The sequence below is a fragment of the Ornithodoros turicata genome, chromosome 7 (genome assembly GCF_037126465.1).
Source record: "Ornithodoros turicata isolate Travis chromosome 7, ASM3712646v1, whole genome shotgun sequence".
NCBI lineage: Eukaryota > Metazoa > Arthropoda > Arachnida > Ixodida > Argasidae > Ornithodoros > Ornithodoros turicata.
The window spans coordinates 47,926,560-47,953,851 of NC_088207.1; the positions used below are offsets into that span (position 1 = coordinate 47,926,560).

The 27,292-nt window shown below is 44.0% G+C and overlaps 1 protein-coding gene across 1 annotated transcript in view; it reads right to left on the reverse strand.

The window, feature by feature from the left end:
• Positions 1 to 27,292, reverse strand: part of LOC135401337 (neuroendocrine convertase 2-like) — a 96,795-nt gene that overhangs the window by 41,574 nt on the left and 27,929 nt on the right. Inside the window, exon 2 of the mRNA XM_064633686.1 lies at positions 4,028 to 4,132. Coding sequence (XP_064489756.1) covers positions 4,028 to 4,132 — 105 coding nt within the window. The remainder of the gene's footprint in view (positions 1 to 4,027; positions 4,133 to 27,292) is intronic.

The window sequence follows — 27,292 nt, forward strand, 5'->3', positions numbered from 1 at the left end:
GCGATAACCCTATCATCCGTGGCAATGGTTGGCGCACAGCGTGCCTGGCGGTGAAGTTATGTTTTTAGAGTGTACTATGCCTATCCCAGAGCGGTTGCTTTCGGCGCTAGTACTTACCACGTTCTGTACTGATGTTATGCGCAGCGCCCACGGCGAAACTAGCGTCGCTTTTCACTTCGATATTGGTTCGTCTTTGCTATAAAGCGAAATGTGTCTGCCTTTTGCATATATTTTTGACGTAGCCTTCCTTTATGGCTGTGCGATTCGGTGCCAAGGGACAGAGTACACGTTCGGAAGGAATGCTATATGACGTTAGCCTACGAGGCGAATAATGTCAGCGGGCATGGGATCTGCGCTAGCGGGAAATGCTGAGTGAAAGGAATGTCATCTCACGTCACTGATATATGTGAAACGTACTGACGGGTTTCTTCCGCGTAAAACGAGTCGTTTCGTGACCGTTTTCTTTGCCAGTATAGTACACGTATAGTCCCGTGGAATGAAATTTGAAATTTGAAAAGAGCCTTCTAGAAGTAACGGCTTGAGTGAGAAATTAAAAATAATTAATATAGAATCATCTGGTAGAATAATTTTCCTCTAGGCCTTCGCCCCTTTTCGGGGAATTCGTCGAAAGGAGATTACACAATGCTTTGCTTTGACTTTAGAAATATTCCAAAATTTGTTTTATACAATGAGTTCTGCTGTATAGAACGGCTTCAAGCGACGTCTAGAGGAACGCCCATATAAGCACAAGCGCTACGTCACACGTACTTGCAAGCGCCGGCCGGTCTAAGCTAACTCCCGACACAGATATTCTTCTGCTCGTATCTTTCTCTTATATTGTTGTTGTTGGTACCTGAAGAAGCGTGGACCTCCACGCGAAAGCTTGCATAAATTAAACTTGAACAAAAATCTTCAGTGTCGGTTTCTGTATATTGTTGCATTTACTTATTCTTAACGTTTCTTTACATAAAAGCTGATCCTCATTGCCTCTAAATGAGGCTACAGTATATAGAAATAAAACAACGAAATTAATAAAGAATGTCACTCTCCCCAGGCCATAGTGCATTATTTATGCGTCGCATCATTTTCTACCGGCAATCTGAGTGTTGCAACCTGCATCCACATGGGACGTCCGTGTACAAAGACTTTAGTCAGCGCTCTTCCAACGAAAGAAAAAAAAGTACGAGGATAGAGGAAATAACGCTCGCCACAAAGGAATGAGAGCCCGGTTTTACTTATTACGACATCGTGATTGCTAGTCCTTTGAAAAGGATGCATCTTTGAATGAACTGTGACCTCTGTACTTCCGAAAAGACGACCGTCATTCTAGATTATCACGGTAAAGAAGGATAACAGGAAAACATATACCCTGTGGGGTGGGTTATTTTTTCTCTCTCTCTCTCTCTCTCGCCCTCTTTCGAGCCTCTTCCCTTTTCCTGACTGTGCTGCTGTACACTCTCTTATACCGGATAGCACACTGTACGCAAACTATTGCCACGAATGATATAGGGTTGCTGCTTCGGATTCACGGACAGAGGGGGCGTACGCCTTTTTGTGCCAATTTAATATATGATGATTGACACAAAAAAAGGCGTACGCCCCCCTCTCTCTTCGAATCAGAAGCGATGACCCTATCTTTCGTGACAATGGTTGGTGTACAGCCTGCTATGCGGTGAAGTTCTGTTTGTAGAGTGTACATTTAAACGACTGGAAAGCTGTTGTTACAGTTACCAACCGTAACACTTAAAGAATCGAACTGACTGACTGTCATTTCTGTTGCCGTGCACTCTACTCTAACCAGAACTTTACCAAATTGATTGTCCCAAAAATTGTTGATTGTCCCAAAAAGGCGCACGCCCTGTGCTTTCAAGAAATCGGAAGTGGTAACGGTGTCATTACGTGCAGTGGTTGGCCTTCACCGCACTATGTGGTGAAGTTCTGTCTTTACAGTGTGCTCACTGCACACCGTGTTTCTCGGCTCGGAAAACTTGTCTTTCATTGAGATCACGCAATATTTCAGGAGTTTCGCCGCTTTACCCCCATAGTAGTCGCCTTTTGCAGAATGGTTAGGTTGGGAAACACGAGCACGGTGTGTTTGTTAACCTCAGGCTTTTGTATTTCTACGCAACATTCGAAGTGCTATTCAGACAGGTGCACGTATCAGATGAATGAAAGCATGTATCGATTTCGTTAGTCACTGAATGGTGGTAATATAATGAGTGTCGTTGCGTATAAGCTGCGCGCCGTTTCCAAGCTATAATTGTTGAGAGTGAACACAATGTGTGTCCATTATGGTGCATATCAGTGACTAGATCTTCACTCTTAAAAGTGGACCGACTTGACAACCGACTTTTAGTGCTGAGTAGGTGCTGGAGCTGGCCAAAGCAGCACCAACAACCTGCGTTGTGTGCCCTGGTGAAGTACCTCAAGGACATACGTGCTGAAATAATCTTTTAAATCATTCAGTGCTTTCACACATCAAGCGTCATGGAACAGCTGGTCACACCAGTGCGACCTATACAGGGTGTTTCAGTTAAATCCCCGGGCTAAATAATTCGCGAACCAGTGCACCAATCGAATAACTTTCTTTTTTACAAGTATCTGTCCAATACCGCCTACAAGATGCGCACCGCGTGAATGAGCGGGAGGCGCTCATTATTTAAATAAAAATGCAAATGAGTTTCGTAAAAAAGCGTAACTTCTAAAGCAGGGCGCTGTCGGTATTAAAATGGTTACTACCCCTTTTGGGACCTTCAGTGGACACCTTTCAGAGAAAAATCTGCCACCGAAGCGGGTCATTTATTGCAGTAATTAATTGGTTTCGGTTTACGTATTTTTGTCGCGGCTGGTCGCGGCGAAGCGCAAAAAGACGCTCTTTCACTCCCTTATCCATCAATGAATTACGTCCTTACACCAATGAATTACACCAATGAATTACACCAATGAATTACGTCCTTTTGCGCTTCGCCGCGACCAGCCGCGACAAAAATACGTAAACCGAAACCAATTAATTACTGCAACAAATGACCCGCTTCGGTGGCAGATTTTTCTCTGAAAGGTGTCCACTGAAGGTCCCAAAAGGGGTAGTACCCATTTTAATACCGACAGCGCCCTGCTTTAGAAGTTACGCTTTTTTACGAAACTCATTTGCATTTTTATTTAAATAATGAGCGCCTCCCGCTCATTCACGCGGTGCGCATCTTGTAGGCGGTATTGGACAGATACTTGTAAAAAAGAAAGTTATTCGATTGGTGCACCGGTTCGCGAATTATTTAGCCCGGGGATTTAACTGAAACACCCTGTATACGTTTCCATTTTTTTTTATTTCTACTTCTATTCTATTCTTAAAAGTGAACTTCACCACATAGCGCGCTCCTAGCCAACCGTCATCTCTAATGATATCGTTATCTGCCCTTATTTGTTGAAAACGGGAGGCGTACGCCTTTTTTTTGTGACTATTATGAACAGCATAAGTTTCACAAAAAAAAAGGTGTACGCCCCCCGTTTTCAACAAATAAGGGCAGATAACGATATCATTCGAGATGATGATTGTCTAGGAGCGTACAGTGCGGTGAAGTTCATTTCTAAGAGTGTCGAGTTGCTTGTCCCGCGGTGAGCGGGTTCATATCTCCATAGGTTTTTCTCCTACCATGATCATCATCATCATCATCATCATCAAGCACAATTTATTTTGGTGATCGTGAATGGGATGTACAGGCGATACTCTGCTCCCTTGCTTAAGCTACATTACGTAATTCCCGATTTTTGTAACAGAAGACGATTTTTTTTCTTTTTTGAATATATAGGGAGCTCCGTGTATAAGTTACCGATATTGCAGACACGTATACAGGTTACTGAGATAGATAAGAATAATCTAACGAGAGAGACATAGAAGGATTGTTCCATCCCTTGCCACCCCTCATCCCATCCCATACTACTATACCTTCTCTTTGCACATTGCAATGTGCGTGAAGTGGAAGGATGTGCATGCGATCAAGAAAGGAGCAAGAATTTGTGGTATACTTACTAGAGGATCTGACCTTAAGAGCCTCATGTGGGGTATGCTTCTTTTTGTCCGGGAATGGGGAACGGCCCGATGAACGAATTGATATTCGCTCTTCGATCCCAGCACCTGGAATCATAAAAGCAGAACGACCATTCACACGCCGATCTCGTTCCCAGTTCATTTCAACTAACTGTGAGTACTAAATTCACTGGGAGGATATTGAACGGCAGCACCGCGAAACACCGGCCTTTGTAGCCAAGTTGCGTACGGATGTTACCGACAACAGTACATTTGAACTTCACAAAAACGAGGAGATATTAGCGGATACGCAGTTTCTGGAGCCATATAATAAAAATATAAAATATTCTCGAGAGGAAAATAAAGAAAGCGTAGCTGTAGAAAAGCGTAGAGTATACCATGCTTAAAAGCACACACAAAATATGTTTTTAAAAAAATGATTCCCGTCTAAGCGCTTGTGGGTGCTCATAATTATAGAACAACTGCTCAGCTCACTGAACAACAACAGCGACTACATGAATGACGATGAGATGAGGTGTGCTCACTGAGCTCAAACGGAAACTTTAGGTTCCACTGACACACGCACACACACATACACACGCACGTAAAATGTATTGCACATGTTAGCTCCCTAGAAAACTAATGTGCAACGTGGAAAGAACATACAGAAGAGGAACGGAAAGGACAAAGAAAGGATAGGTTACAAACGTGCAAAACGCTTTGTCATTGTAATCCTTAAAATAGCAGCGTAACCCATCCACCGTCTTCCACAATGCCGTTTCACAGCCCTAATAAATCCTTCCGAAGCAATTTATCTACATATTTTTCTTCGGTGAGCATTCTGTCGTGCTATTTTTTTTTTTTTGTTTTTCGCTTCCTATCTCATTAATGGTTTCCACAGAAAGAAGATAGAAGCAGGCAGAGATGCGGCGGATACAATGACACTTCTAGTGCTAGAAAAGTAAGCTGCATTGTATAACTATGAAAAATGCTTGTTAAATCCTCTTTTGCTGCTTGCAATAGTGTGCAGAAAATTTATTTTCAGTAAGGGATGTTGTCTCGCTAACTCCCATCAAGCTTTGATACAGGCTTTTATAGATAGTTGGGAACAATTTATTACATTCAATGCTAAGAACGTGATGTACGTACGTGCGCTATATGTTGTCGCGTAAAGGCGGCGCCGCGAAAAAGCTCTCAGGTACGATATTCAGAGCACGTTCATTTTAGAAAATCTACAATGTCATAACAGCAACGATCGCCTAGGCGTGCTTAAGAAATCATCGGAAGAGCTGAGATCAAAGGGATATCTTTTCCGACACTCGTCTGTTCGTACTCCTTTCCAAGTACGCATTTGCGTGTCTGAGTGCCATGTTAGACTGACTTGCACTCTTAAAAATGAACTTCACCGCATAGCACGCTCCTAGCCAACCATAATCTCGAATGATATCGTTATCTGCCCTGCTTTGTTGAAAACGGGAGGCGTACGCCTTTTTTTGTGACACTTATGCGGTTCACAAGTGTCACAAAAAAGCGTACGGCTACCGTTGTCAACAAATCAGGGAAAATAATGATATCTGCAGGGGGTGCGTGACGTCACAACAAGCAGGGTGCTCCCACGTATTTTTATGCTCTTTGACGAAATATTGCGTAGTCTCCCAAAATTTTAGGGGGTGCCTCCCATTTTTTTTTTTTTTTTGTGGGGGGTGTTGGGATGTAGGGGGTTCTGGATAAATCACTGGGTGGTACTACTGGGACTCATTGTAGCGATTTAAGCGTAACATTCAGTGTACATTTTCGAACAGGTTGGTATGTGAACAGTAGGCCATATGCTGTCATTTATCGTTATGGCTGTAAGCGTTATCCCTACTGTACGGTAACATAGAATTCTCGCGGGGTCCCTATACTCTCTTAGAAATGAACTTCATCGCAAAGCACGCCTCCTAGCCAACCATAATCTCGAATCATATCGTTATCTGCTCTGATTTGTTGAAAACGGGAGACGTACTCCTTTTTGTGACAATTGTGAACGGCATAACTCAGTTAACTCAGTCTCAGACGCTTTCAGACATATGTCGGCACAGTTCCCTTAGAAGTCGGCCCAGGACGCACATTCCCCCAGGGCGTCAGTCGTGACGTTGCCCACTTCTGTGACGCGGACAACGGCGAACCCTCCATCCACCACCACCATCATTTTTACGAGTGTACCCTCACCAGAACTTGGAAAGATTGGCGCCGTAACATGTAGATTGCTCTCCAAAATTCATCCTTATTCACACTCACTTGCGTGAAAAATCGTGCACTTTCTTCTTTCACGAGATCACGGGTTAGCCCTGGGGCCCTTCTCTACGTTCGCCTAGTTTTACAGTACAGTGTTTAAAGTATTTAATCTGAATGTCTTTTATAAGCTTAATATTGCACTTGTGCTCGTTTCGAACTGCAACGACTTGCGTTTGATTTACTTTTAGCCTATAGCTTAGTTCACTTTTGATAAGAAATAATTTTCGACTGGGATTCATCGAATCAAAATGAAACCGCTGACGCACAAGTGTATAACAAAAACGCAACCAAATAAATTTTCATACACTCTTAAAAATGAACTTCACCGTATAGCACGCTGCTAGCCAACCATCATCTCGAATGATATCGTTATCAGCCTTGATTTGTTGAAAACGGGAGGCGTACGCCTTTTCTGTGGCACTTATGCTGTTCATAATTGTCACAAAAAAGGCGTACGCCCCCCGTTGTGGTGAAGTTCATTTTTAAGAGTGTAGTCCTAGCGCGCTCAGAGCAGTTGCAGGGGCATCGAGATTCCCCTGATGCGGTCACATAAACCGACCGACCAGTCTAAAGCGCTCCGAACGAGCCCAGGCGTCGTTAAAAATGCAACGTGACCTTTCCGCCAGGGGCTTATCCAATTTTTTTTGTGTCTGACGCGTTCGGTTGCCGCTACATGGAAAGTCTTTCAGAACGTATTTTCCCTGAGTTGCTTGAAATCATATTTCACCTGTATGACATCTGTATTTCCTTCCTTTTGTATGTCGGTCGTATTCCTTGGTGTGTGTGTGTGTGTGTGGACTCCTTTTAAGTTTGAGTCAAGTCTTCAAGTTACTTCCGACAGGGACTTATGGTTACTAGACCATTACTCCTAAACATTACTTATTACTCCTATGCCTGCCGTATCTCCATGGAACGGTGATTTATGTGTTGTTCTGACGTATATTTGGACTGCTATTGCCTCTCAAGTACATTGATAATGTAAGTATCACAGTAAACACAGCGAACGAATATTCCGACGTGATTAACCGCTTTTAATTCTGAACGCGGTTCCGCGTGATCTTTAAATCATTTCTTATTGGCCATAGGAAAAAATGTGGTTACGTGCACGTCACGCACTGTGGCTAAAGCGGTCCACGCGTACTCACATTGGATTGAATTAGATTGAATTGAAATAAACGCATTAATAATAATAATTTGTAGTAGATTTACACGTAATGTGAGTCAGCCTGTATATGTGGAAATATGGACACATATTACAGGGTTCAGCTGAAAAAGAAGTGATGGATCGCATGACCGGTGGCACTTCGTTGTGGAAGTTTTGTTGCTCTCACGAAAACAGCGCCACAGTGCGGTGTCTGACAGCCAGAACGCGTGCTTCTGATGCGGTAATAAACCACCCATCATAAAACGCATCAGGAAAATATTTTCACGTCCAAATAGCTACTGGTGGAGGAAGGTCTTATTTATTTCCTCAATGCGATGAATCCCTTTGCTGTGAATTATGAGCACTTGTACTCCACGACCATTATTTTAGGTAGTGCGCTGCGATGGATAGCAACCGCGAACGTAATCAACCAAAATCACTTGGCAACGTAACACGCAATCGATGGAAGCGCAACCGACATTATATCAATTTTACCTTCTGGAGTTCGCAATATGGGCGAAGTATACCTCCGGGGAAAGCTGGCGCCCACAGTGCGCGCATATTTCAGGCTCTTCACGTTCATATCTATGCGTGGAGCATTTGAATATGCGTCTTCGAGGCATATAAGCATGCAAATGCCCTGAGGAGACGACGAGCAGTATAGTCTAAGCTCTCCTTTTCTCTCTTGCGGAGCACATAGTCACGTTCTAACAGTGCTAACTAAGTAACGGAGTATTCTGCAACCCAGCATTCCACTCAGAAATAGCGCTATACTAGCGTGGCTATACAAATTCGAAGGTGTAGTATGTATACGATTCCGCGATCGCGACCGGATATAAGTAGCACAAATACGTTCCCACTATTTTTCTACTGCTTATATTTTACAGCATACTGCTTCACGAATAAATAGAAAGAAAAAAACTGCTTTGTCAGTGTTTCACTTTTTCTTTTCTTTCTTTTTCTTTCTAAGCTGTCTTTTCCATTTTATAGCAACGTATCGATAGCGGAAACGGAGAAAGAATTCACCGCTTGTACCCGAATCTGTTACGAATTCAAGATGTAGCGGAATCTCTACTCCGCTACTAAAAAAAAGTAGCGAATACCGCTATGTAAAACACTGCCTTCTATAGCGTCCTTTTACGAAGGCGTTCGTCAGTTCACTTTGTACCTGCAAACATTCAACCTATATCATTACGAATAGTCAATAACTATAAGAGCTTTTCCTATACAAAGCACCCTATCCCAGTGTGTGACTCAACACTTTGCAATGTTTCGAATTCCGGTCAGTGGAAAGGCACCATCCGGTGTTGCAGGTCCAGCTTGTAGATAAGTCACGTCTTTGTTTTCACCTAGTTCGGTTTGTTGGCCCGTCAGTGCATAGTGCGCGTGCGCGTATACGCCGTCTCATCTAATAGAAGTAGCGGGCCGCAGTCTGTGGGGACCAAGCCTCTGGGCTCATATTTTCTTCTTTTATATGGGGCATCCATGCACCAATTCACGTACCCCATCTGCAGTTACCAGCGTGAGGGACAATCTTCTGAATACGGCGCAGTATCTCTCGTGCACGTCCGTTCCGTCACCCAACATCTCCGGTTGCCTCCTCATTGCGAGAAGAGCAGAAATGTGAGACTCCCTTATTTGCTGAAGGGGTCAGATTCCAAACGATCTCTCTCTGCCACATAACAACAACAACAACAAAAAAGGTAATAATAATAATAATAATTGGGAGTAAGGTGAAGCAGCCTATTTGTGTGGCGGCACGCTGCACATGCCGCAAGGTAGGACAGCGGATAATTTCGACCACCTGGGCCTGTTGTGACGTGCGCCGGATATCTACAACACACGGAAAAAACTGCAAAAGGAAAAAAAAAACGCAAAGAAAAAGAAAGAGCTGCATTTGAGAGCATTGTGCCAAAGGCGCTATAGACAACTTTATATAGGGCCGTGGCTGGTGTAACGTTTTTGAAAATGTTTTTTTTTAAATTAGTTGAGAGCGTCTTGATGTTTTGTGAACTTTTCTAATCTGTTTTGCGTTTTGTTACTGGTGGCCGTTGAGGAATTTCACTTGCCTCTTGTTCTTCTTCCCTCTTCCTTATCTCCTAATAGCTGTTACGGACGAACATACACGACGGTCGACGTTGTTTGGCCCCACACTCTTAATGCGGAGGTGGTGGTGGTGTTGCTGGTGGTGCTAAAGAAAGAGGTCGCCGTTGTGGGCCTCAATGAGGTGGGCGACGTCACGACTAACGTTCTGGGGGAATGTGCGTCCTGGGCCGACTTCTAACGGAACTGTGCCGACATATGTCTGAAAGCGTCTGAGGAAAACCCAAGAAAACCCCCAAAGAGCACAGCAGATAGCACACGCCTTGCGAACCATCATCCCGAATGACATCGTGTTATGTGGTGAAGTTTTCTCAAAGGAGTTCGTTCTTCTTTCCTTCTCTCTCTCACACACTCCTTCTCTGTCTTCTTCTTCTTCTTGTCTGTTACGGACGGACGTACAGGACTGCCGACGTTGCCTGACCCTATAAAGCTGTCGCTCTAGAAATGACGGGCTCTACTGACGCTTTGCTGCAGATGCATTATGAGATGCATCTATACAGATCTACACCGCGGATTGCCACGACGGCCACGACGAAGGAAACGACGTAGAAAAGTCTGTAACGTCATTTGCTCCGCCTACAGAGCCCGCTAGCGTGTAGCAGGATAATGCTTGACCCGACTTTGTTAGCTATCCGTGGGTCCATCTATTCTCGGCGCTGTACACAAAGGCTATCTGGATGCTGTCCGGCGAACTTTGTCTTAAGGCCCCTGAGTTGCGAGTATGCACAAGAAGGAAGATAATAGAACCTGGAACTATAACACAAATCCTTCTTAAGGCGACAGAGTAAATCCCTGGGCGTCTGTCTTTCGCAATCCTTGTTTGATGTCCGGCCTCCTACTGTAATCGTGTTAGGCTCTCTTTGCACAACACATTTCCTGTCCTGCATGCCTTACGGACAAAGTCGAAGAAGGAGCGAGAACTCTTTTGTGTTATACCAAGAGTCCGGATTTCGCGCGCGATTGTTTTGCGGTGGACGAAGACAAACACAATTCCTACCGTGTTCTTTCAAGGTTGCTCGGCAGAATATAGTGGTGGATAAAAGTACGGCGTTTAAGTCTACCTCGAAATTGCGTAATTTAAAGCGCCATTCCGGAATAAAAAAAAATATTTCTTTTATTTCGTATTCTAAATTGACCGCAGCACACAAAGCGTATATGCCGCCAGTGAACATCACGCGTTTTCTGTTTCGAAAGAATCCGCAATGCTTCATATAGTTTCGGCTATACGGGCTTGTGTCGTTGGCTGCAAACTCTGGATGCGCCGAGTGGAGTGTACTGCAACGTCGATTGAGGCATAGAGGTCAATCTACGATAAAAACACAACTGTTTTGAGCATCTTACTCCTTCATATGCCATCTCGCATTTATGTACTGAGTTGTACCGAATTTGAGAGGGCCAATTATAGACTACGCAACATTGCTGTGGTGAAGACTGGGAGGTGGTGGGTTCGAAACCTACCACCGGGGGTGCTGTCTGAGGTTTTCCCTAGGTTTTTCCGAAGACTTTCCAAACGAACGTCGGCACAATTCCCCATGAAGGAGGCCCAGGACGCATACTAACCCCACTCCTTCCTGCTGTCCTCTCTCCATCTGTCCCCATCTGTACGCCGCTCATAGCCACTTCACTGCGCTAACACGGAATGAAAGAAAAAAAAAAAACATTGCTGTGCTTCTGCCAGTAACAACAGGAACAACAGCAACAACTTTATCTAAATGATGATGAGTTGGCAACAACAACTTTCGCTCGGCCGTCATTATTTACGCGAAAACGTGATGTTTCGTCGCTAGCGTTAGGGCTAGTGAAGATGGTGGGTGATCCCAAGATAATAGCAAGAAAGACGCCCCTGATACGTAGGATTTTGCATTATGTCATTGAATTTTATTTATATATACATCTTTGTTCATTTTTGATTCGACCTACTTACGTTACGTGATTTAAAAGTTCACAGCGGCAGTCGATTGCCACGAAGGTGCGGTTGTACCGCTGTCCTGGCCAATCCCTTCTGCCAGCAACCATTTCTGAAATTCTGAGCCTTCCCAGCATGCCTTTCTCCATGCAGGTGGCGTTGATAAAAGTGGGCGCAAAATCGGTCGTTTTGGTCTGTTACCAGTGGTATCCGTTTCAATCGAAATCCATCCAGTTCCTCCAAAATGGTGGCACCCAGTAAATAAGGGTGAAGTATAAGTGCTGGATGGATGTAATAGTGGAGAACTGTATTTTGCCCTACGAGTGGCCAGACAGCTCAAAAAGTGGGTAGGGCTCCAGGTATAGGCAGGTCCCATTAATGGCCAGACTCTCTTTTAATACACGCACTGCTGGCGGGAAGCCAGGGGTGCCACTAGACGTCGAAGAATGGAACGACGGTCTCCACTCAGCAGTGAAATACTCGTTCGTCGCCTACACGCTTCTGCCAGTAGAGATTCAATATTCATCTTCATGTTCGTAAAGAACCGGAGATGACCGGCGACTCGAATGAAGTTCATCCAGCCGTACGCGTATCATACGTCTTCACGGACGACATCATTCTACGACATTCTGAAACCTAGGAAACGTAGGGTAGAACGTGAACTGCTTAAGTTAGGAAGAGGAAACCTAAAAGAGTAAGAGGGAGAGCGGATGAGAACAAGCGCTAAGGGAAACGCTTGCTGCGCTCAATAACACTTGACGTCCGAACTCTTTACGCTGTTGAGTGCGTAGGGACCCAAACTTTAGGGCTGCGCATAACCGTAAAGAAAGCTAAGTGGCCTTGTCGGATCCTGAGTGGCGAAACAATCGTGAAGGTTGCTAAAAATAGAGCGGAAAGATGGAAATAAAGCGAATAAATGACAAGAACGCTCCGATGGTGCCATAAACACCGAACGTAAATATGCAAAGGTGTAGAACTGTCGTGAAACAAGGCATATGTGTCGCCAAGCATACATGTCCATTTGAAATATCAGCTACGCGCGGCTGTAGGACGGTTTGAAAGCATAAGAAGCGCGGCTTCGATTATTTTCGTATGTCGTTCTTCAGTTTGGTCACAACAACAACAACAATAAATGGAGAAGTGATGATGACATAGGGTGTTTGGATAGGAAGCAGAAACAGTTGTAATGTTATCAGTCTCTTTGCACGGTACTTTTCTAAGGCATGCGCATACATCGAGTTTTAAACGGATTGCTCTGCGTTTCAGAATCTTCCGGATGCCACGATTCTTTCATACTGCTTCCATTACTACCGGGAACGTGTAGGTTGGAATGTATTATGCTCTTTCAGAAATGTATGTCGTCACTTTGTACAAAACTTGAAACGTCATCGACCTCTCCCGCTTGGTGACTGCATTTGCTTCATGGTGAAGCACACACCTGTAATATATGCACATTAAGGATTGTTTGGAGCCTGGAATCCTTGGAATGATGTTTTTGAAACTGCCACACAAAAGCTTTTAGTCGGAGAAGCCTTCCGCTGGAGCAGCAAACACACTTAAAACTCAGCAGAAGGATCTCGCCGTAATGCAATTCGTCGTCCCAGCCTGCTTTAAAAACAAAATTGGCCAACCCAGAAGTACGCGAAAGTGCGCAGGTTAGTAACAAAAAAGAAAAGCAGAGAAGAAGACATTCTTTTGAAAAGTCGGCGAGCCGCGCGCGCGGACTTCGTCGAAGCTCACGCACGTATCCTCTTTTTGTTTCGACGTTCCCGCTTCCGCATGGAGCCATTTCACTCAGCGCTTGTTATTTTCGAACAACGCCTACAGATAACTTATTGTAATTTTAATTTGGAGAAGCAATGATGTCTTCTCGGAGGGCATAATTTCACTGTGGACGACGAACCGAATAATGAAAAGATAATACTTTCTATCTCTCGTACTGCCTCGGCGTTTTAAAAGGAAAAATGGGAATTATAATATGCGCTCTCGTCACGACCAGACTTCTCCTTCATTTTAAATGCCTATCGCAAACTGATTAAAAAAACGAGCCCGTACAAAATTATATCCTGGCTTTATCGATTTGCTGTCGCGGTGTCGGGTAATGAATTTTGTGTGCGCTCTGGGGTGATGGCGCAACGGAAATGTCATGCTGTCGGATGTGGCCCAGACTTCGCAGAATATTGCGTAATAATCGTGTATGATTGGAACACATGTGCTGCGACAGCCGTGGCTAGCATTGGATAAATCGGATAATTGCAACGCAGGCACTATTACCGCAAGCTCTCTAACTGTTAGGTCCCGTATCAGCGTCAAAAGAAACGAGGGAAACTAGAGAAGATATATCTATCTTGTGCCACATTTCTTTGTGTCATGGTAAGAAGATACGAAGGCAGAAAAATAGGTGATGTCAAGTTGCCGGTGATGAGTAGATCAAAGGGTGATATTAAACGGTAGGAGCAACTTATTTACTTACACATGGTAACAAGACTTTCGTGCACCAGACTGCACTTCTTCAGGTTACAAAAATATCAAAACATCAAAAATATTTCTGTAACCTGAAGAAGTGCAGATCTCATGCACGAAAGACTTGTTACCATGTGTAAATAAGTTGCTTCTACCGTTTAATATCACTCTTTGATCTGTCATAGTAAGACAAAGAAGAAGACATATTCCACACCCCCAAAAGTGTTCTAGAACTATTCGTGATCACGGTGTTTCATTTGCGTGCCATCCCCATTTATCTCGTAATACTTTATTTGGCATATTATTATTTTTTTTTGTTCAATGTACCCCAAAGGCCCCTTGGGGCATTACATGGAGGGTGGGATAAGGACGGACATAATGCAGACAAGAGAAAAAAAAATGAGAGAAGGATGTACAATGCTTGTTACACATGAACCACTAGGTAGTAAAACATAAGTCAAAACAGAACATTAAGGAATATAAGGCAACAATGTACAGAAAAAAAAAAAAGGAAAACAGGAGGAAGGAGGTACAATGCTTGTTATACATGAACCACTAGTCAGTAAAACATAAGGTAGAACATTATCTGTGGTAGCCGGCCCTCGTGATGAGGGCTACAATCCCCATTTTTTTATTTCAATCTTCATCATCATCATCAAAACATCAAGGAATATAAGACAATCGTGTACAAGAGAGCCTAATCCGGTTATGGTAGTTATAAATTGGTGAATGTTGATTGATGCGCCTAAGGAATGAGTGATGGTCCCTGATATATGCTATTTGTGAGGGGAGGTCGTTTCAATCAATCGCTGTTCTGCAGAAGAAGGATTTAGAAAATGCGTCCGTCTTGCAATCGTAGCGGTTGACTTTGTACTGTTGATCACGACGGGGAAAGATTAGCAGAGAGCGAGAAATTGGGGATATGTGATGAGGTATAACGTGAAAATACCTATGAAATAGGGATAACCTTGAAATGAGACGACGGTTAGCGAGCGAGGAAAGGGGAAGCATTTATCACGTGATCTCTGTTCGTGACTTCAAATGTGCTCGTGTGTCCGAAATATTGGAACCAATCGTAACAAATTATTTGCATTTATTCCGTCCTTCATAACAATCATTTATTATATCCTTGTAAGTGAACTGTTACTGTAACTGTAGTCCAAAATCCGCTATTGGTGCGTTGTGCAAACATCCTTCTTTTTTTTTCTCAAAAACTACCAAAACGGTGATCTTAAAAACCTATCCCCTTGGCATATTCGTCAATCGATAGCGGTTAGATGTCAGTAAACACTGGCGTGTTGTCTTATCTAGCGCATATATGTATATATATTTTTTTTTTGTATTGTCCACTTCGCTTCATAATAGGAAGACAACGCTTCCAAAACGAAGACTGTACGCTTTTTAGTTGTTCGTCTCTTTAAAGGACGCTCCCCGTATGGCACAATAATGGGAGCCATAGAAATGCCCTCAGCGTTCATCACTGATTTCCCAGGTTACCGGCAGAGGCCCAGGAATTCTATCTTCACAAGCCGGCGTCTTTCGACTTCTCTCTGTTGTTCTGTGGAAAAAGTGCGCGCTTCGAAATTATGCTCCCTCGCCGTTCGCTCCTTTTTTTTCTTCCTGTCTCTCTATCCTTTTTTTTTTTCCTTTGTTGCCATTTTTTTTTCAAGAAAAATATGATGAATCGTGGAACCGAAGTGAACGTCGACACTTTCTTTTCTTCTGTATCATTGACTCAATCAGTCACAAAAATAGTGAGCCATCTCCCTTAACCATTTAGCCCAGTGCTTCTTATACCCTTATTTTATCAATTATTTATCTTTGATTACTTTTTAAAATTCTCTCATGGGAAGCAATAGATGTTATTGCTGTTTTGATGTCGCTAAGGTGCATCAGAAGTTGTATGCACACACGGATGCTCAGTAATCAACAAAAAGTGTGTGGGGGGGGGGGGCATAAAGAGATACAGTGAGCGAGCGAAAGAGAGAGAGAGAGAGAGAGTTGCTGTGTGTGCAGTGTAATTCGGCCGTCGAAAGCGATGGTCTATGAAAGAGCGTGCGGAGGTTTTCTCAAGATTAATGTCATGGCTGTTCCCGACGGCGCGTACGGCAACGAAATAATTTTAAACTACAACAAAGGACTGGTGAGAGAGAGAGAGAGCACATGTAGGCTACGATATAATCAGGCGCATACGAGACTCTCCTTAACTTGAATCTCAAGAGGAAATGAACTTAGGAAACGCATACCGTTGGCACAAATTATTCATCGCCAGAGTGCGCGAGTCTAATCTGCTTAAGTGTCCGTCCCTCTCTGCCTCCGTTCGATATCGATCGATCGATACATGACATTTTCCACGTGCGATGAAACTCCGTTCGACGTCCTCGTTTCTGTCGTTGTTGTCGCACGGGACGCGCTCGAAGGACAGAAAAAAGAGTGAGAGTGAGTGGCTGGTTTGTCGTCCCTTCAGATGACGCACCCCGAAAGTCGCTGGAGAGGCGTGTTAGCTTAGCTCAATTGGTAGAAGCCTGGACTGGTAATCCAGAAGATGTGGGTTCGATCCCTACAGCTGGCTAACCTTTTCAGTGACTTTCATCTTTCATCGTTGATTTCTTAGGCAATTTGAGGCTTTGTTTGTATCTGTCCCTTCTATGTTGTTCCAGCCTCAGAACATCAGTTTCTCTCTTATCCAATATAATTGGCTTTTGCTTAAGTAGCGCTATTTCTGTCGAGCGTTGTTTACGGAAACCGAATTGCGAATCTGTAATATTCGAATGTGCATTTAAAAACGATAATTAACGTCGATAGGAATAGGAACGAATAGAATAGAGAAATGACGGTTGGGCTAACGGTGAAGTAACGGCCGTTCCGCTAATGGCCTCATACCCTAGTCAGACGGCAAACTTAAGGCCGTTAGCGGAACGGCGTTTACTTCACCTGTTGTCCAACCATCATTTCGAATGACATCGTCCTCTGCCCTGATTTGTTGAAAATGGGAGGCGTACACATTTTTTGTGTGACAATTATGCAGTTCATAATTGTCACAAAAAGGTGTACGCCTCCTGTTTTCAACAAATTGGGGCAGAGAACGACATCATTCGAAATGATGGTTGGACTACATGCGAAGTAACGGCCGTTCCTCTAACGGCCATAAGTTTGCCGTCTGACTAGGGTATTAGTCTCACGACTGACTTAAAGAACCTTCATTCACCCCAAACCGGCGCATTGTGTCGTATTCCCGCACACATTAGTTTACTATTCAAGCTTATTACGCTGCTGCTACCTTACTGGTTAATTCGTTGCCCATTTCAACGCTCGGCGAACACATAGCACCGTAAATAAACCTCCCCACACGACACACAGTATGCAACATGACGGCATTAAATTAGCTATTCACGGAACCACGTGGAACCTAAGTCGTTCTTTCCCCAAGCGGGAAGAGGTAATTGGTAAAAGAACCTCCGTTATAAGAGTATACTGGGAAAGACCAGAATAACAGCGTGATGAGCGTGTTAGGGGCAATTTCTTTCTCGCATGAGACCACTGCTTTGAGGGTAATCGGTAAAAGTACCTCCGTTATAAGAATACCGGGAGTGATCAGAATAACAGCGTGATGAGCGTGTTGAGGGTAATTTCTTTCTCGTCGAATGAGACCACTGCTTTGAGGGGATCATTTTCCGCTCAGACAGCCCTTTGAACGCGGATCCAAGCTCTGTTCCGAGCTATTGCTTCAGGTAATCATGCGCGGAACGACGTGCTTTTACGTGAAAATGACAGCTTAGAATTCTTAGGTATTTTTACTGTGTACTTAACGATGTCGACGGGTAATACGCTTATCTTTTTAAGCGAGTCGTGCGCGTGCTACTTTATTGTGTGTCCTGTTTGTCTTTGTAAGCTGGTACACACTAAGAAAAAAGGGTGCGAAAAGGTGGTAACTTCTATAGTTACCACCTATGTCAACATAGCGTCTGATAACGGGTATAAAAGGGTGGTAAAAGCAATTATCATATATCTAAATTGCTACAAAAAGGCGTACGCTCAGGTGCGTAGGCGTCGCTCACCGAATTAGAAGCGGTAACCCCATCATTCGTGCCAAAACTTTGCAGCAGGTAGAACCAGCAGGTAGAACTTTGCAATCTTTAGGCACCCCCCCCCCCCAACATATGCTACAACTATTTCCTCCTAAAAGGTATAACTGCTCCACCCTTTTTCCTAAGGGTGTATACGTACTACAATCAATCTGGACAAGACAAACAAGGCATGGCGTTAATTAAAGGCCGACATAGTAAGGCCTCGCGTCGAACGGTACTTACATTCGATATTTCGGTTATTTTATGGCAGTGTGCCGCTTTGCCATTTTCGAAGCCCTTACACGTTAAGAAACACGAAGGGTGCTGTTCGTACTCCTTTCCAAGTACGCATTTGCGCATGTCAGAGCCATGTTAGACTGACTTGCCACTCTTAAAAATGAACTTCACCGCATAGCACGCCTCTAGCCAACCGTCATCTCGAATGACATCGTAATCATCCCTGATTTGTTGAAAACGGGAGGTGTACGCCTATTTTATGACAATTATGAACATCATTTTTTTCTTCTTCCGTTTTCAACAAACAAGGGCAGATAACGATACAATTCGAGATGATGGCTGTCTAGGAGCGTACTATGCGGTGAAGTTCATTTTTAAGCATGTAATGTTAAACCTTTTCGGGACTAAATGCACGAAAGTGTGGAAGTAGTTTCAGTGCTGGGGAGTAAATTTCAGTGTCATGGGACGGGACTAAAAAGGGAAGTAATGGCAATCTATGAGACTAATACCTTAGTCAGACGGGAAACTTAAGGCCGTAAACGGAACGGCCGTAATTTCACGCTCCTAACCAAGCATCATCTCGAATTGTTCTCTTCCCTGATTTGTTGGAAACGGGAGGCGGACCGCATTGCTCACCATTTGCTCACCATTTGTGATCACCGTTTTGTCACCTGAGTCACATGGGTTGCAACAATAATAACCAATAATCTCGCGTCGACACATTCGTTATCTCCTTGTTTTGCTCCCTGCGAACGACAAAGTCGCCACAGTCCGTTGCAGCACAGAGCGTCTTCCGACGCAGATAAAAGAAGTGCTTTCGGAATAAGCTTACGCACAAAAAGCCATCGAGGGAAATAGACGGCTTCCTGCGATGCTTTGCGGTGCCGACCGGAGATGGAAGAAAATTGACGCCATCGGCAGCTACAGAAGCCAAAGAAAGATGTCTCACTTTCTCTCCTCTATTAAGGTTGTCGTTCTGCGTTCATAACAACAAATACAACAATTGCGCATGATGGAACTGCGTCTGCTTCGTGTGTTCCCTCCCTTGTATAGGGAGATCATTGCTACGGCTGTGCACGTAGCCGTGAAGTATAGAAGTGTAAACATGCTGTCAGGTAAATGGCACCGCAATGCGACACACTCAAAGGGGGAGCTTCACCACAAACCAAGATGGAGGCGGTGTCTTATGCGGCGAGGTTCTGTTTTACGAGTGTCGGGTCCACGACCTACTAGGTTATAAGCAGCCACATCATAATCGGCAAACCCAATGAGGAGCCCGTTCCCACGATCAACTAGGGGCGCTTCTCAGCGGCCTGCGAGATCTGCATCATGATTGGACGATGGAAATTTGAATTTTGAACGCGCAGAAGTGGGCGCACGATTACCGTGGCAGACGACAGCAGCAGTTCTTATGAAAACGCGTAGAATGATGATGATAATCAACTTTAGAAGGAAGCATGTCTTATGGGACATCCGGCCGGTTGTACAAAAATACTAAGGTAAACTAAAGTACAGAATACTGTAGCAATTGAAGAAGCAATAAATGGGCCGATGAGTAGCGCCAACGCTAGCCTCCAAATGCGGCGCTGGGAAGCGGTCCGTATGACATGGTCGCTATAATCTAGTAGGTCGTGGTCGGGTCCAGCCTCTGGAGGTGAAACACCTCAATCCCCATCATCAAAATAAAGTTGTTATATGGTAAAGAAGGCATTTAAAGAAACAAACGCAAATAACAACAACAAGAACAACAACAACAACAAATAAATTAATGATAATGAATGGGGAAATACAGACAAGAGAACACAGCAGAGAATAATAACTGCTAGCTCACAACTAACAGTTTAATTGACAGCAGAGGAAGCTTAATACATCTACATGAGCTATTGCAAAACGTTACAAAAGGGCGTACGCCTAACGCTTTCATCCAATCAGGGGAAGGAACGACGTCAGGATGACGTTTGACTAGGTGCTAGTTACGTTGTGGTTTAACAGTGAGGAAAGCGGTTTGTGAAAAGCGTGCTGCGCTCGCCTTTTTGTGACAGTTCACGGCGACACTCTTAAAAATAAACTTCACCGCATAGCACGCTCCTATCCAACCATCATCTCGAATGATATCGTTATCTGACCTGATTTGTTGAAAACGGGATTCGTACGCCTTTTCTGTGACAATTATATGACCCGCATAAGTGTCACAAAAAGGCGTACACCTCCAGTTTTCAACAAATCAGGTCAGATAACGATATCATTCCAGATGATGGTTGATTAAGAGCGTAGTATGCGGTGAAGTTAATTTTTTAAGAGCGAAGCTGATGGGTTGGATAGGCCGGGGTTATGCGGTGAAGTTCCGTTTCAAGGGTGTCAGACAAAAATAGGCAACACTGATATTCTTTGTCGGTTGCGGGCGAAGATTAGTGGAATGTTTGCCTCGTCTCTCATTCGCAAGCTAGACAGGCCCCAGACGTATAGTTTCGTAATCAGCTCATGAATTAACGTATGCGTCTACGTGCCTACCGTTCATCTTTCCATTGCGTGCCGCTTACATCTAAACATGCCGCATGCGGCTCTACCAACACTGCAGAAAAAGCGCAGCCGTCAACTGTGCACGACAGCGTCCAGGGTGGAAACACGGTACGCGCATTCGCATGCGAAAGAAACACATCATCCAGAGTTGCAAGGTACAGACACTAGAGAAGCATTTTCGCATCGCGACATCACTCGGTTCCGCTGGGACGAGGACTAATCTAATAAACGACCGGACGGCACGCGTGGTAATGACAGGAATTATGGCGGTTAAGCGGTTGTGGCCACGATTCACATTCTACATGAAGAGCTATATCACTGTGAGCGTTGCAGAGAAGTAAGGCTTACGCTTCGCACAGGAAATTGTGTTGCTAGTAGAGTTACTTTTTCGAGACAGAAGAAGCTATATTTCCAGAGAAAAGTGATACGTATCTTATTATGTGTTGAGCTTCATTGCACGGAAGTTATGAAGATCAAGAAATGGTACAGGAAGTGACGTAAGGTTCGAGGATGATGTCAAATTACGTGTTGCGACCGCGCTGCAAAGTCAACGCACGATTTGGTTACCGTATCTCTTTCTCTCGTTTGATCGTCTCATACCATCTCATTTGATGCTCTTCTGTGTAGAGAATATGCCGTTAGCCTCAGTTGAAACAGATTATCTCGACGGGCTGACTCAGACGAGATGTCAGACGCATGAGACCTAAGATGCAAGACCGAAGTTTGGTATGAAACCTTCCGCTTGATGTTCGCCGGGTAAGCCATACCTTTCGTGGATTCGACCTTCCTCACGCCATACAAACTTTTCTGAGCAGTTAACGGCTGAATATTCAGCACGCCTGAGAGCTCTTCAGAGGACTCCCTTAGGAGAACTTTACTTTACCGTACTCTTTGTACGAACAAGTTCTTTTTTTTTGGGGGGGGGGCGGTAAAAGAGCCCGATGTCATCGTCATCACATATATATATGTTCTTGTCGTTGCTTCGTCGTTCGAACCTCTTCTTTTCGATCGTTGTTAAAAGTCATAGTTAATTCATTACCCAAAATACCCGAGATCTGTTACGTATCTCGCCCATGGGAAATGCTTCGGAAGACTTCACAAAGCTTTCTTACCCATGGGAATGAAAAGAGAGAAAATGTACGACACGTAAATTTCATCGCTTCAATGCGCTTACAGCACGCAAGCTGAAAAAGGATTTGCGTTACCGGAGCAACGGAGAGCTTCTATGTTTCATACCTATGTGCGACCGATGTGAGCGGGAGATTCTTTCATTGCTATCGAAAGTAACCATGGTGACACTGTCCCTATTAGCGTGATTCATTGCGTTTCGCTTTAGTTAGCTTTAGTAGATATTTTTCTGTGCGTGCGTTGCTCTTTCTCTCTCTCTCTCTTATCGTTCATAATTTCCGTTCGCCACCGTCCTTCTCTGCTTTCATGTTCGTATCGATCAACATGATTTCAACCATATTTCGCAGAGTGTAAGATCTGCGATGAGATAAAAATTAACTCTTCCGTGATTCGTTGAAAACTGGAGGCGCACTGCGGAACCATTGCGTGCTTTAAGTTGGTGGACATAGAGCGTTGACTGGTCTAAGAACAGCTCAAGACGTTACGTACAGAAAAATCATACCGAAGGTGTATTTTACTCAAAAAATCACACCGTTTCGCTAAACGTAAAGCGCTTCTAGAAAACAAACTTCCACAACGACCGTTGTTGTGTCATCGAGAAGCAAGCGCAAGCCATGTGCGGTGTAGGAAGTAGAAGAAACTCAGCAGGTGTGGTTCATGACGGAGTACCTGGCATATAGTGAATTGTTGGGGAAAATCATTTTACATAGCTTCAGCTGTGAGGGGCAGGCCACGAAGCCTCAATAAACTGAAACTGTTACGGATTTTTCTTTTTTTTTTCTTGTTCTTTTTTGAGTAATGTTTGGCGTATTTTTTAAGCGAGATGTATTATAACATGCACAGCAACGAGGCTGTAACGAACTAGTAGGAATATCTTACTGTCATAGTCGGCCCTTTTATGCTATTTATCCTTATTGCTTTATCCGTTGCTCTCGCACATATAGCGCTCGACGCATTCGAGAAGTCTGGACTGGATCCTACATTGCCTTCTACGTTAAAAGCACTAGAGGCAGAATAACCAGGGCGATAAGATGTTTGCAGATTTAAGTATATTCAAATATATGGCGGAAAAGCAGAAATAGCTGTTCAATATTGTATTCAGCAATTCTACGCAGTAGCACACACGTGGCTGCGCCTGTAAAGCATGCTTCACAGCATGTTGAGTGTGAATGTAGCGAAGACGGATTGCCAAACGCGTTTGTAAGCCCTGCCTTTCAAGTAATGTTCTGTTCCCAGCCAACCATATTCCCGAGTGGCATTGTTATCTCCCCTGATTTGTTGAAAACGGTCGCCGTACGCCTTTTTGTGACGCATACACAGTGATAATTAGCAGTTTTTGCATTAATATCCGGTTTAGTCGTTATTCATAACGTATTGCGTTATTCAGTGGGCACTTAATTACTAAAAACAATGACAAGAGAGAAAAAAAAGATGTCAAAGAAAGAAAAGAAAAGAAGGCGAACAATAATATTCAATATACGCAGCATACACAGCAGTTTGAGGCATACAAAAATGAGTAGCAACAAGAGCAAACAATAGTGATCACGAAATAAGTCGGTCCTGAGTAACCGCCGCAAGGGTGGTCAGAAACATTCGAGTAGGGGCAAAGATATCGATACTATGTTGACGACTAAAGTTGTTGAAATCAGCCAGAATTCTTATTAAAGGACTAAATTTGCAATGCGTATTGACATAAAAGGTGGGGTAATATCTGAGGGACCTGAGGGTCCTGAGGGGCCTAAGGAACATAAGGGACCTGAGGGTACACAATGAAGTACACACGTACGATATTGTCTTTCCCTGATCCTCAGGGTTTCTGTTATGGGTATATCACTGACTCGTTCGGGACCACGACGCACTGCTGAGAATTCTCCTGATTCGAAAAGCGTTCCTTCATAAGCTTGGGGCTCGGCACGTGCCCATTATAATTGCGCCCAGTCTGTCTCATTCAACGGGCCCACGCCGATCCTCGCATCGCACATTGTTCTCAAGGAGACGATATTCCTACCATATGCTAATCAGTGCATACGCAGCGACCGTTTTGATATGATTCCTGTCCCATTAGCATTTCATGGCGTGGCGCCGTCCCATAGGAAGGCAGCGTCAGACTCCGCGCAAAGATTATCGGAAGTCTATTCACACACGATTGAAATAGGATATCTCGAAAACCGAAAATTCATTTGGTGCCAGAAACAATCGATGAGACCCTCTCAGCTTCCAGCTAGGCGATTTTGGGAAACATAGTCCGAACGGAAAGCGGTGCTGGCGTAATTTGAAAGCCGGGGCCATCTTTCTCGCGGGCTGACTTGTAATTTTTTGACATGTTACTTCAATGTCCGTAAAGGCCGACCGCATCCCGTTTCCCAGTGTAATGAACGGAAGTCAAAGAGAGGAAAACAGCACAGAATATAAGTGCACTCTAATAACGGAAATTTGCCGTCATGCAAAATGATATCGTCCTCTTATCTTATTTGTTGAGAATAGGAAGCACACGCCTCCTTGTATCACAAAATGCATTAAAAATAATAGTAAAAAGTCTACTTGTCTGAAAATCATGGGGTCAACGCTATATATCTTGGGGAACCTTTTTCCGAGTCCTTTTATCAACTTTTAAGTCGCGAAAAAAAAGAAAGAAAGAATTTTCTCAATTGAACTCCGAAATTTGCAAAGTCAACCTCACGTTTGTGTGTGTCTGTGTGTCAGAAACAGAAAGTATACATGTCTGGTTTAATTTAATTTAATTGCAAAGTACATTCCCTATTAGAATGGTAAGGCTGAGAAAAAGAAAATTCAGAAAACCCTCCTTTCGACGCCCCGCAAATCGTGAGCAGGCCATGGAAATGCCCTTCCACTTTCTCTTTTCTGTGCTTCGGCTGATAACGGCAATATCGTCACAACGCAAAGTTATCTCAAACAACAAGAAGAGGCAGGTTAACCGTGCACCTCGACACGACGGTTTTCACTTTTTACTTTTTTTTCTTTCCAGCTATTACTATTGTAGTAGGGAATGCATTTTGCAGTGAAAAAAGAGGGGGGGGGGTTTAACACGTTACGTGAAACGCCCTGCATGTTAACTCATACAAAAAGGCGTGCACTGCCTATTTTCAACAGATCAGATAAGAGGACGATATCATTTTGCGTGGCAGTTCGAGCGAGAATCCACAGAACACGGGACGATATTTGGTTATTGGTGCTCACATATATCAGAGTGTTATAGAAGTATAATCACGTGAATATGGGTATCTAGAAATCACCCTAGAAGCAAGCTATAGCCATGATCAGAATGCGCTACTCGGGAGATGATGCAATTCGGTGCCGTGTTTCTGTGCCAACCCGGCCTGGGGATTATATATCCATATCCAGATGCTATGACGATGACCGTTGAGATGCATCTCCTTAGCGGCTGCACGACAACAGCAGCACTTGGAAGGGTCTGTGTTATATCCGCCTCTGGGGATCTAGGTCGGGACAAGGTCAAATAGCGTGACGCCTTATGCTTCTGTGCTCTTCTGACAATGCATTCAGCGAAGATTGTCGTTGCTTCGTGGGTCGATGATGCTGTGTCCATTTCTGGAATCTAGCTCGGGGTCGAGAATGAAATTGTACATCAGAACGCGTTGCATTGCTGCCGATAAACAGCACTAGAATGTCGTTTTTTGTACGTTGGTTCTTTAAAGTACGCATAGGTGAATATATCAGTCCAACGTAGTCTGCTTGCGTTTGGAATATATGTCGTAATGATGCATACATAGTATCGTAAATCAGTAAACGAAATAGATGCGAGGGATGCTCTCTTGTTGCGGTATGACCTACTTGTCCTTGTTATTAGAGAAACATGGCCTTCACGTGATATGCATGATAATGAAATACTCCCATCGTATTACGAAATACTTCGATATTTCGTATATATACGTTTTTCGATATAGTATACGTGGTGTATGTATACATGGACAGAACCCCGTAGATTCCCACAGTATGTAGCATACACTCTTAAAAATGAACTTCACCACATAGCACGCTCCTAGCCAACCATCATCCCGGGTGATATCGTTCCCTTCCTTGATTTATTGAAAACGGGAGGCGTACGCCTTTTTGTGACACTTATGCAGAAATGTTAATTGTCACAAAAAGGCGTACGCCCCCCGTTTTCCACAAATCATGTGAGAGAACGATGTCACTCGAGATGATGGTTGGCTTGGAGCGTGCTACGTGGTGAAGTTCATTTTTAAGAGTGTAGGCACGAACCTTTACATATTTATGCCTTCGTGTTATACGCAACTTATGCCTTGTTGGTACACACTCTGTGTATGTCTTCTGTGCAATTCCTGCTTTCCATTTATGGCCCCAACGTGAACACGAGGCCAGAGGTATGGAAACAGTCGTCACAATAATGGTACATTTATTTACATCGTACCTGAAAGCAGCACTCAACACACAGACATCAGAAAGAGCAGGGGCGACACGGACACTGATTATCGTCTGTATATCAACTACCAACTACCTCAAATGAGGACCTTAGAATTAATTACAATAGAACAATGGACAACGAGAGCGTCCTGCTGACGCTGATACATATTAACCAGTCTACTCCCAAGACCGCTCCCGGGTATGGTACAACACGTACTTCAGATTCCCTGGGGCACTGCTGTAGAGCATGCAGGCATATACTGCACATGGTCCATTATTGGATTTCGTACGAGACTATGACAGGCCGTCCGCAACCAGAGCAAATACGTAAAGAGAAGCAAAGTGCGCAATAGGCTCTCGGGACGTCAGTATATTTGCTCTTGCATCCGTATACGGTTATACCCGTATATACACACAGTCCAGATGGTGAAGCTTCCTTCTAGAAATAACGGTATTCCTTTATCGAGCCTTGTGTGTGCGTTCGTGATGCTCTGAAAGACCTCGCTAATGAGCCGCTGCCACGAATTCGATACCGACCGCCTGAACAATTAGTATCGGCTCGTACTGCCTCGTAATGATCATTCAATTTCCGAGGAAGACGAAAATGGGCAAACTTGATTAGTATAGAATGTACTTTGTTAATCGTTCATGAAACACTGAAGTTGAATGACGTTGTGTCAGTGTTTCAATCATGCTCGCGATCAGCAGTCGTCCTGGCAAGCGATCTAGTTTTTATTTAGAACAGATTATATTTCAGATTTTCGGCGACGTATGCAATAGAGGATAGGCGCTCGAAATTCAGGAGACATGTAGTACATGTAGACTGTACTTGTACGGCAAATAAGGTGCTTACCAGCAAATAAGTTAACGAACCTCCCCTTCCCCAACCCCCTTCTCCTCCCTCTCCCCTCGAACAGTGTGCCGCAATTCTAGGCAGGCAGAGCACTCGCGCTTTACCCAACGTACCCCCCCCCCCCCCCCTTGCGTACTTTTATGTTACAAGCCACAAAAATTAT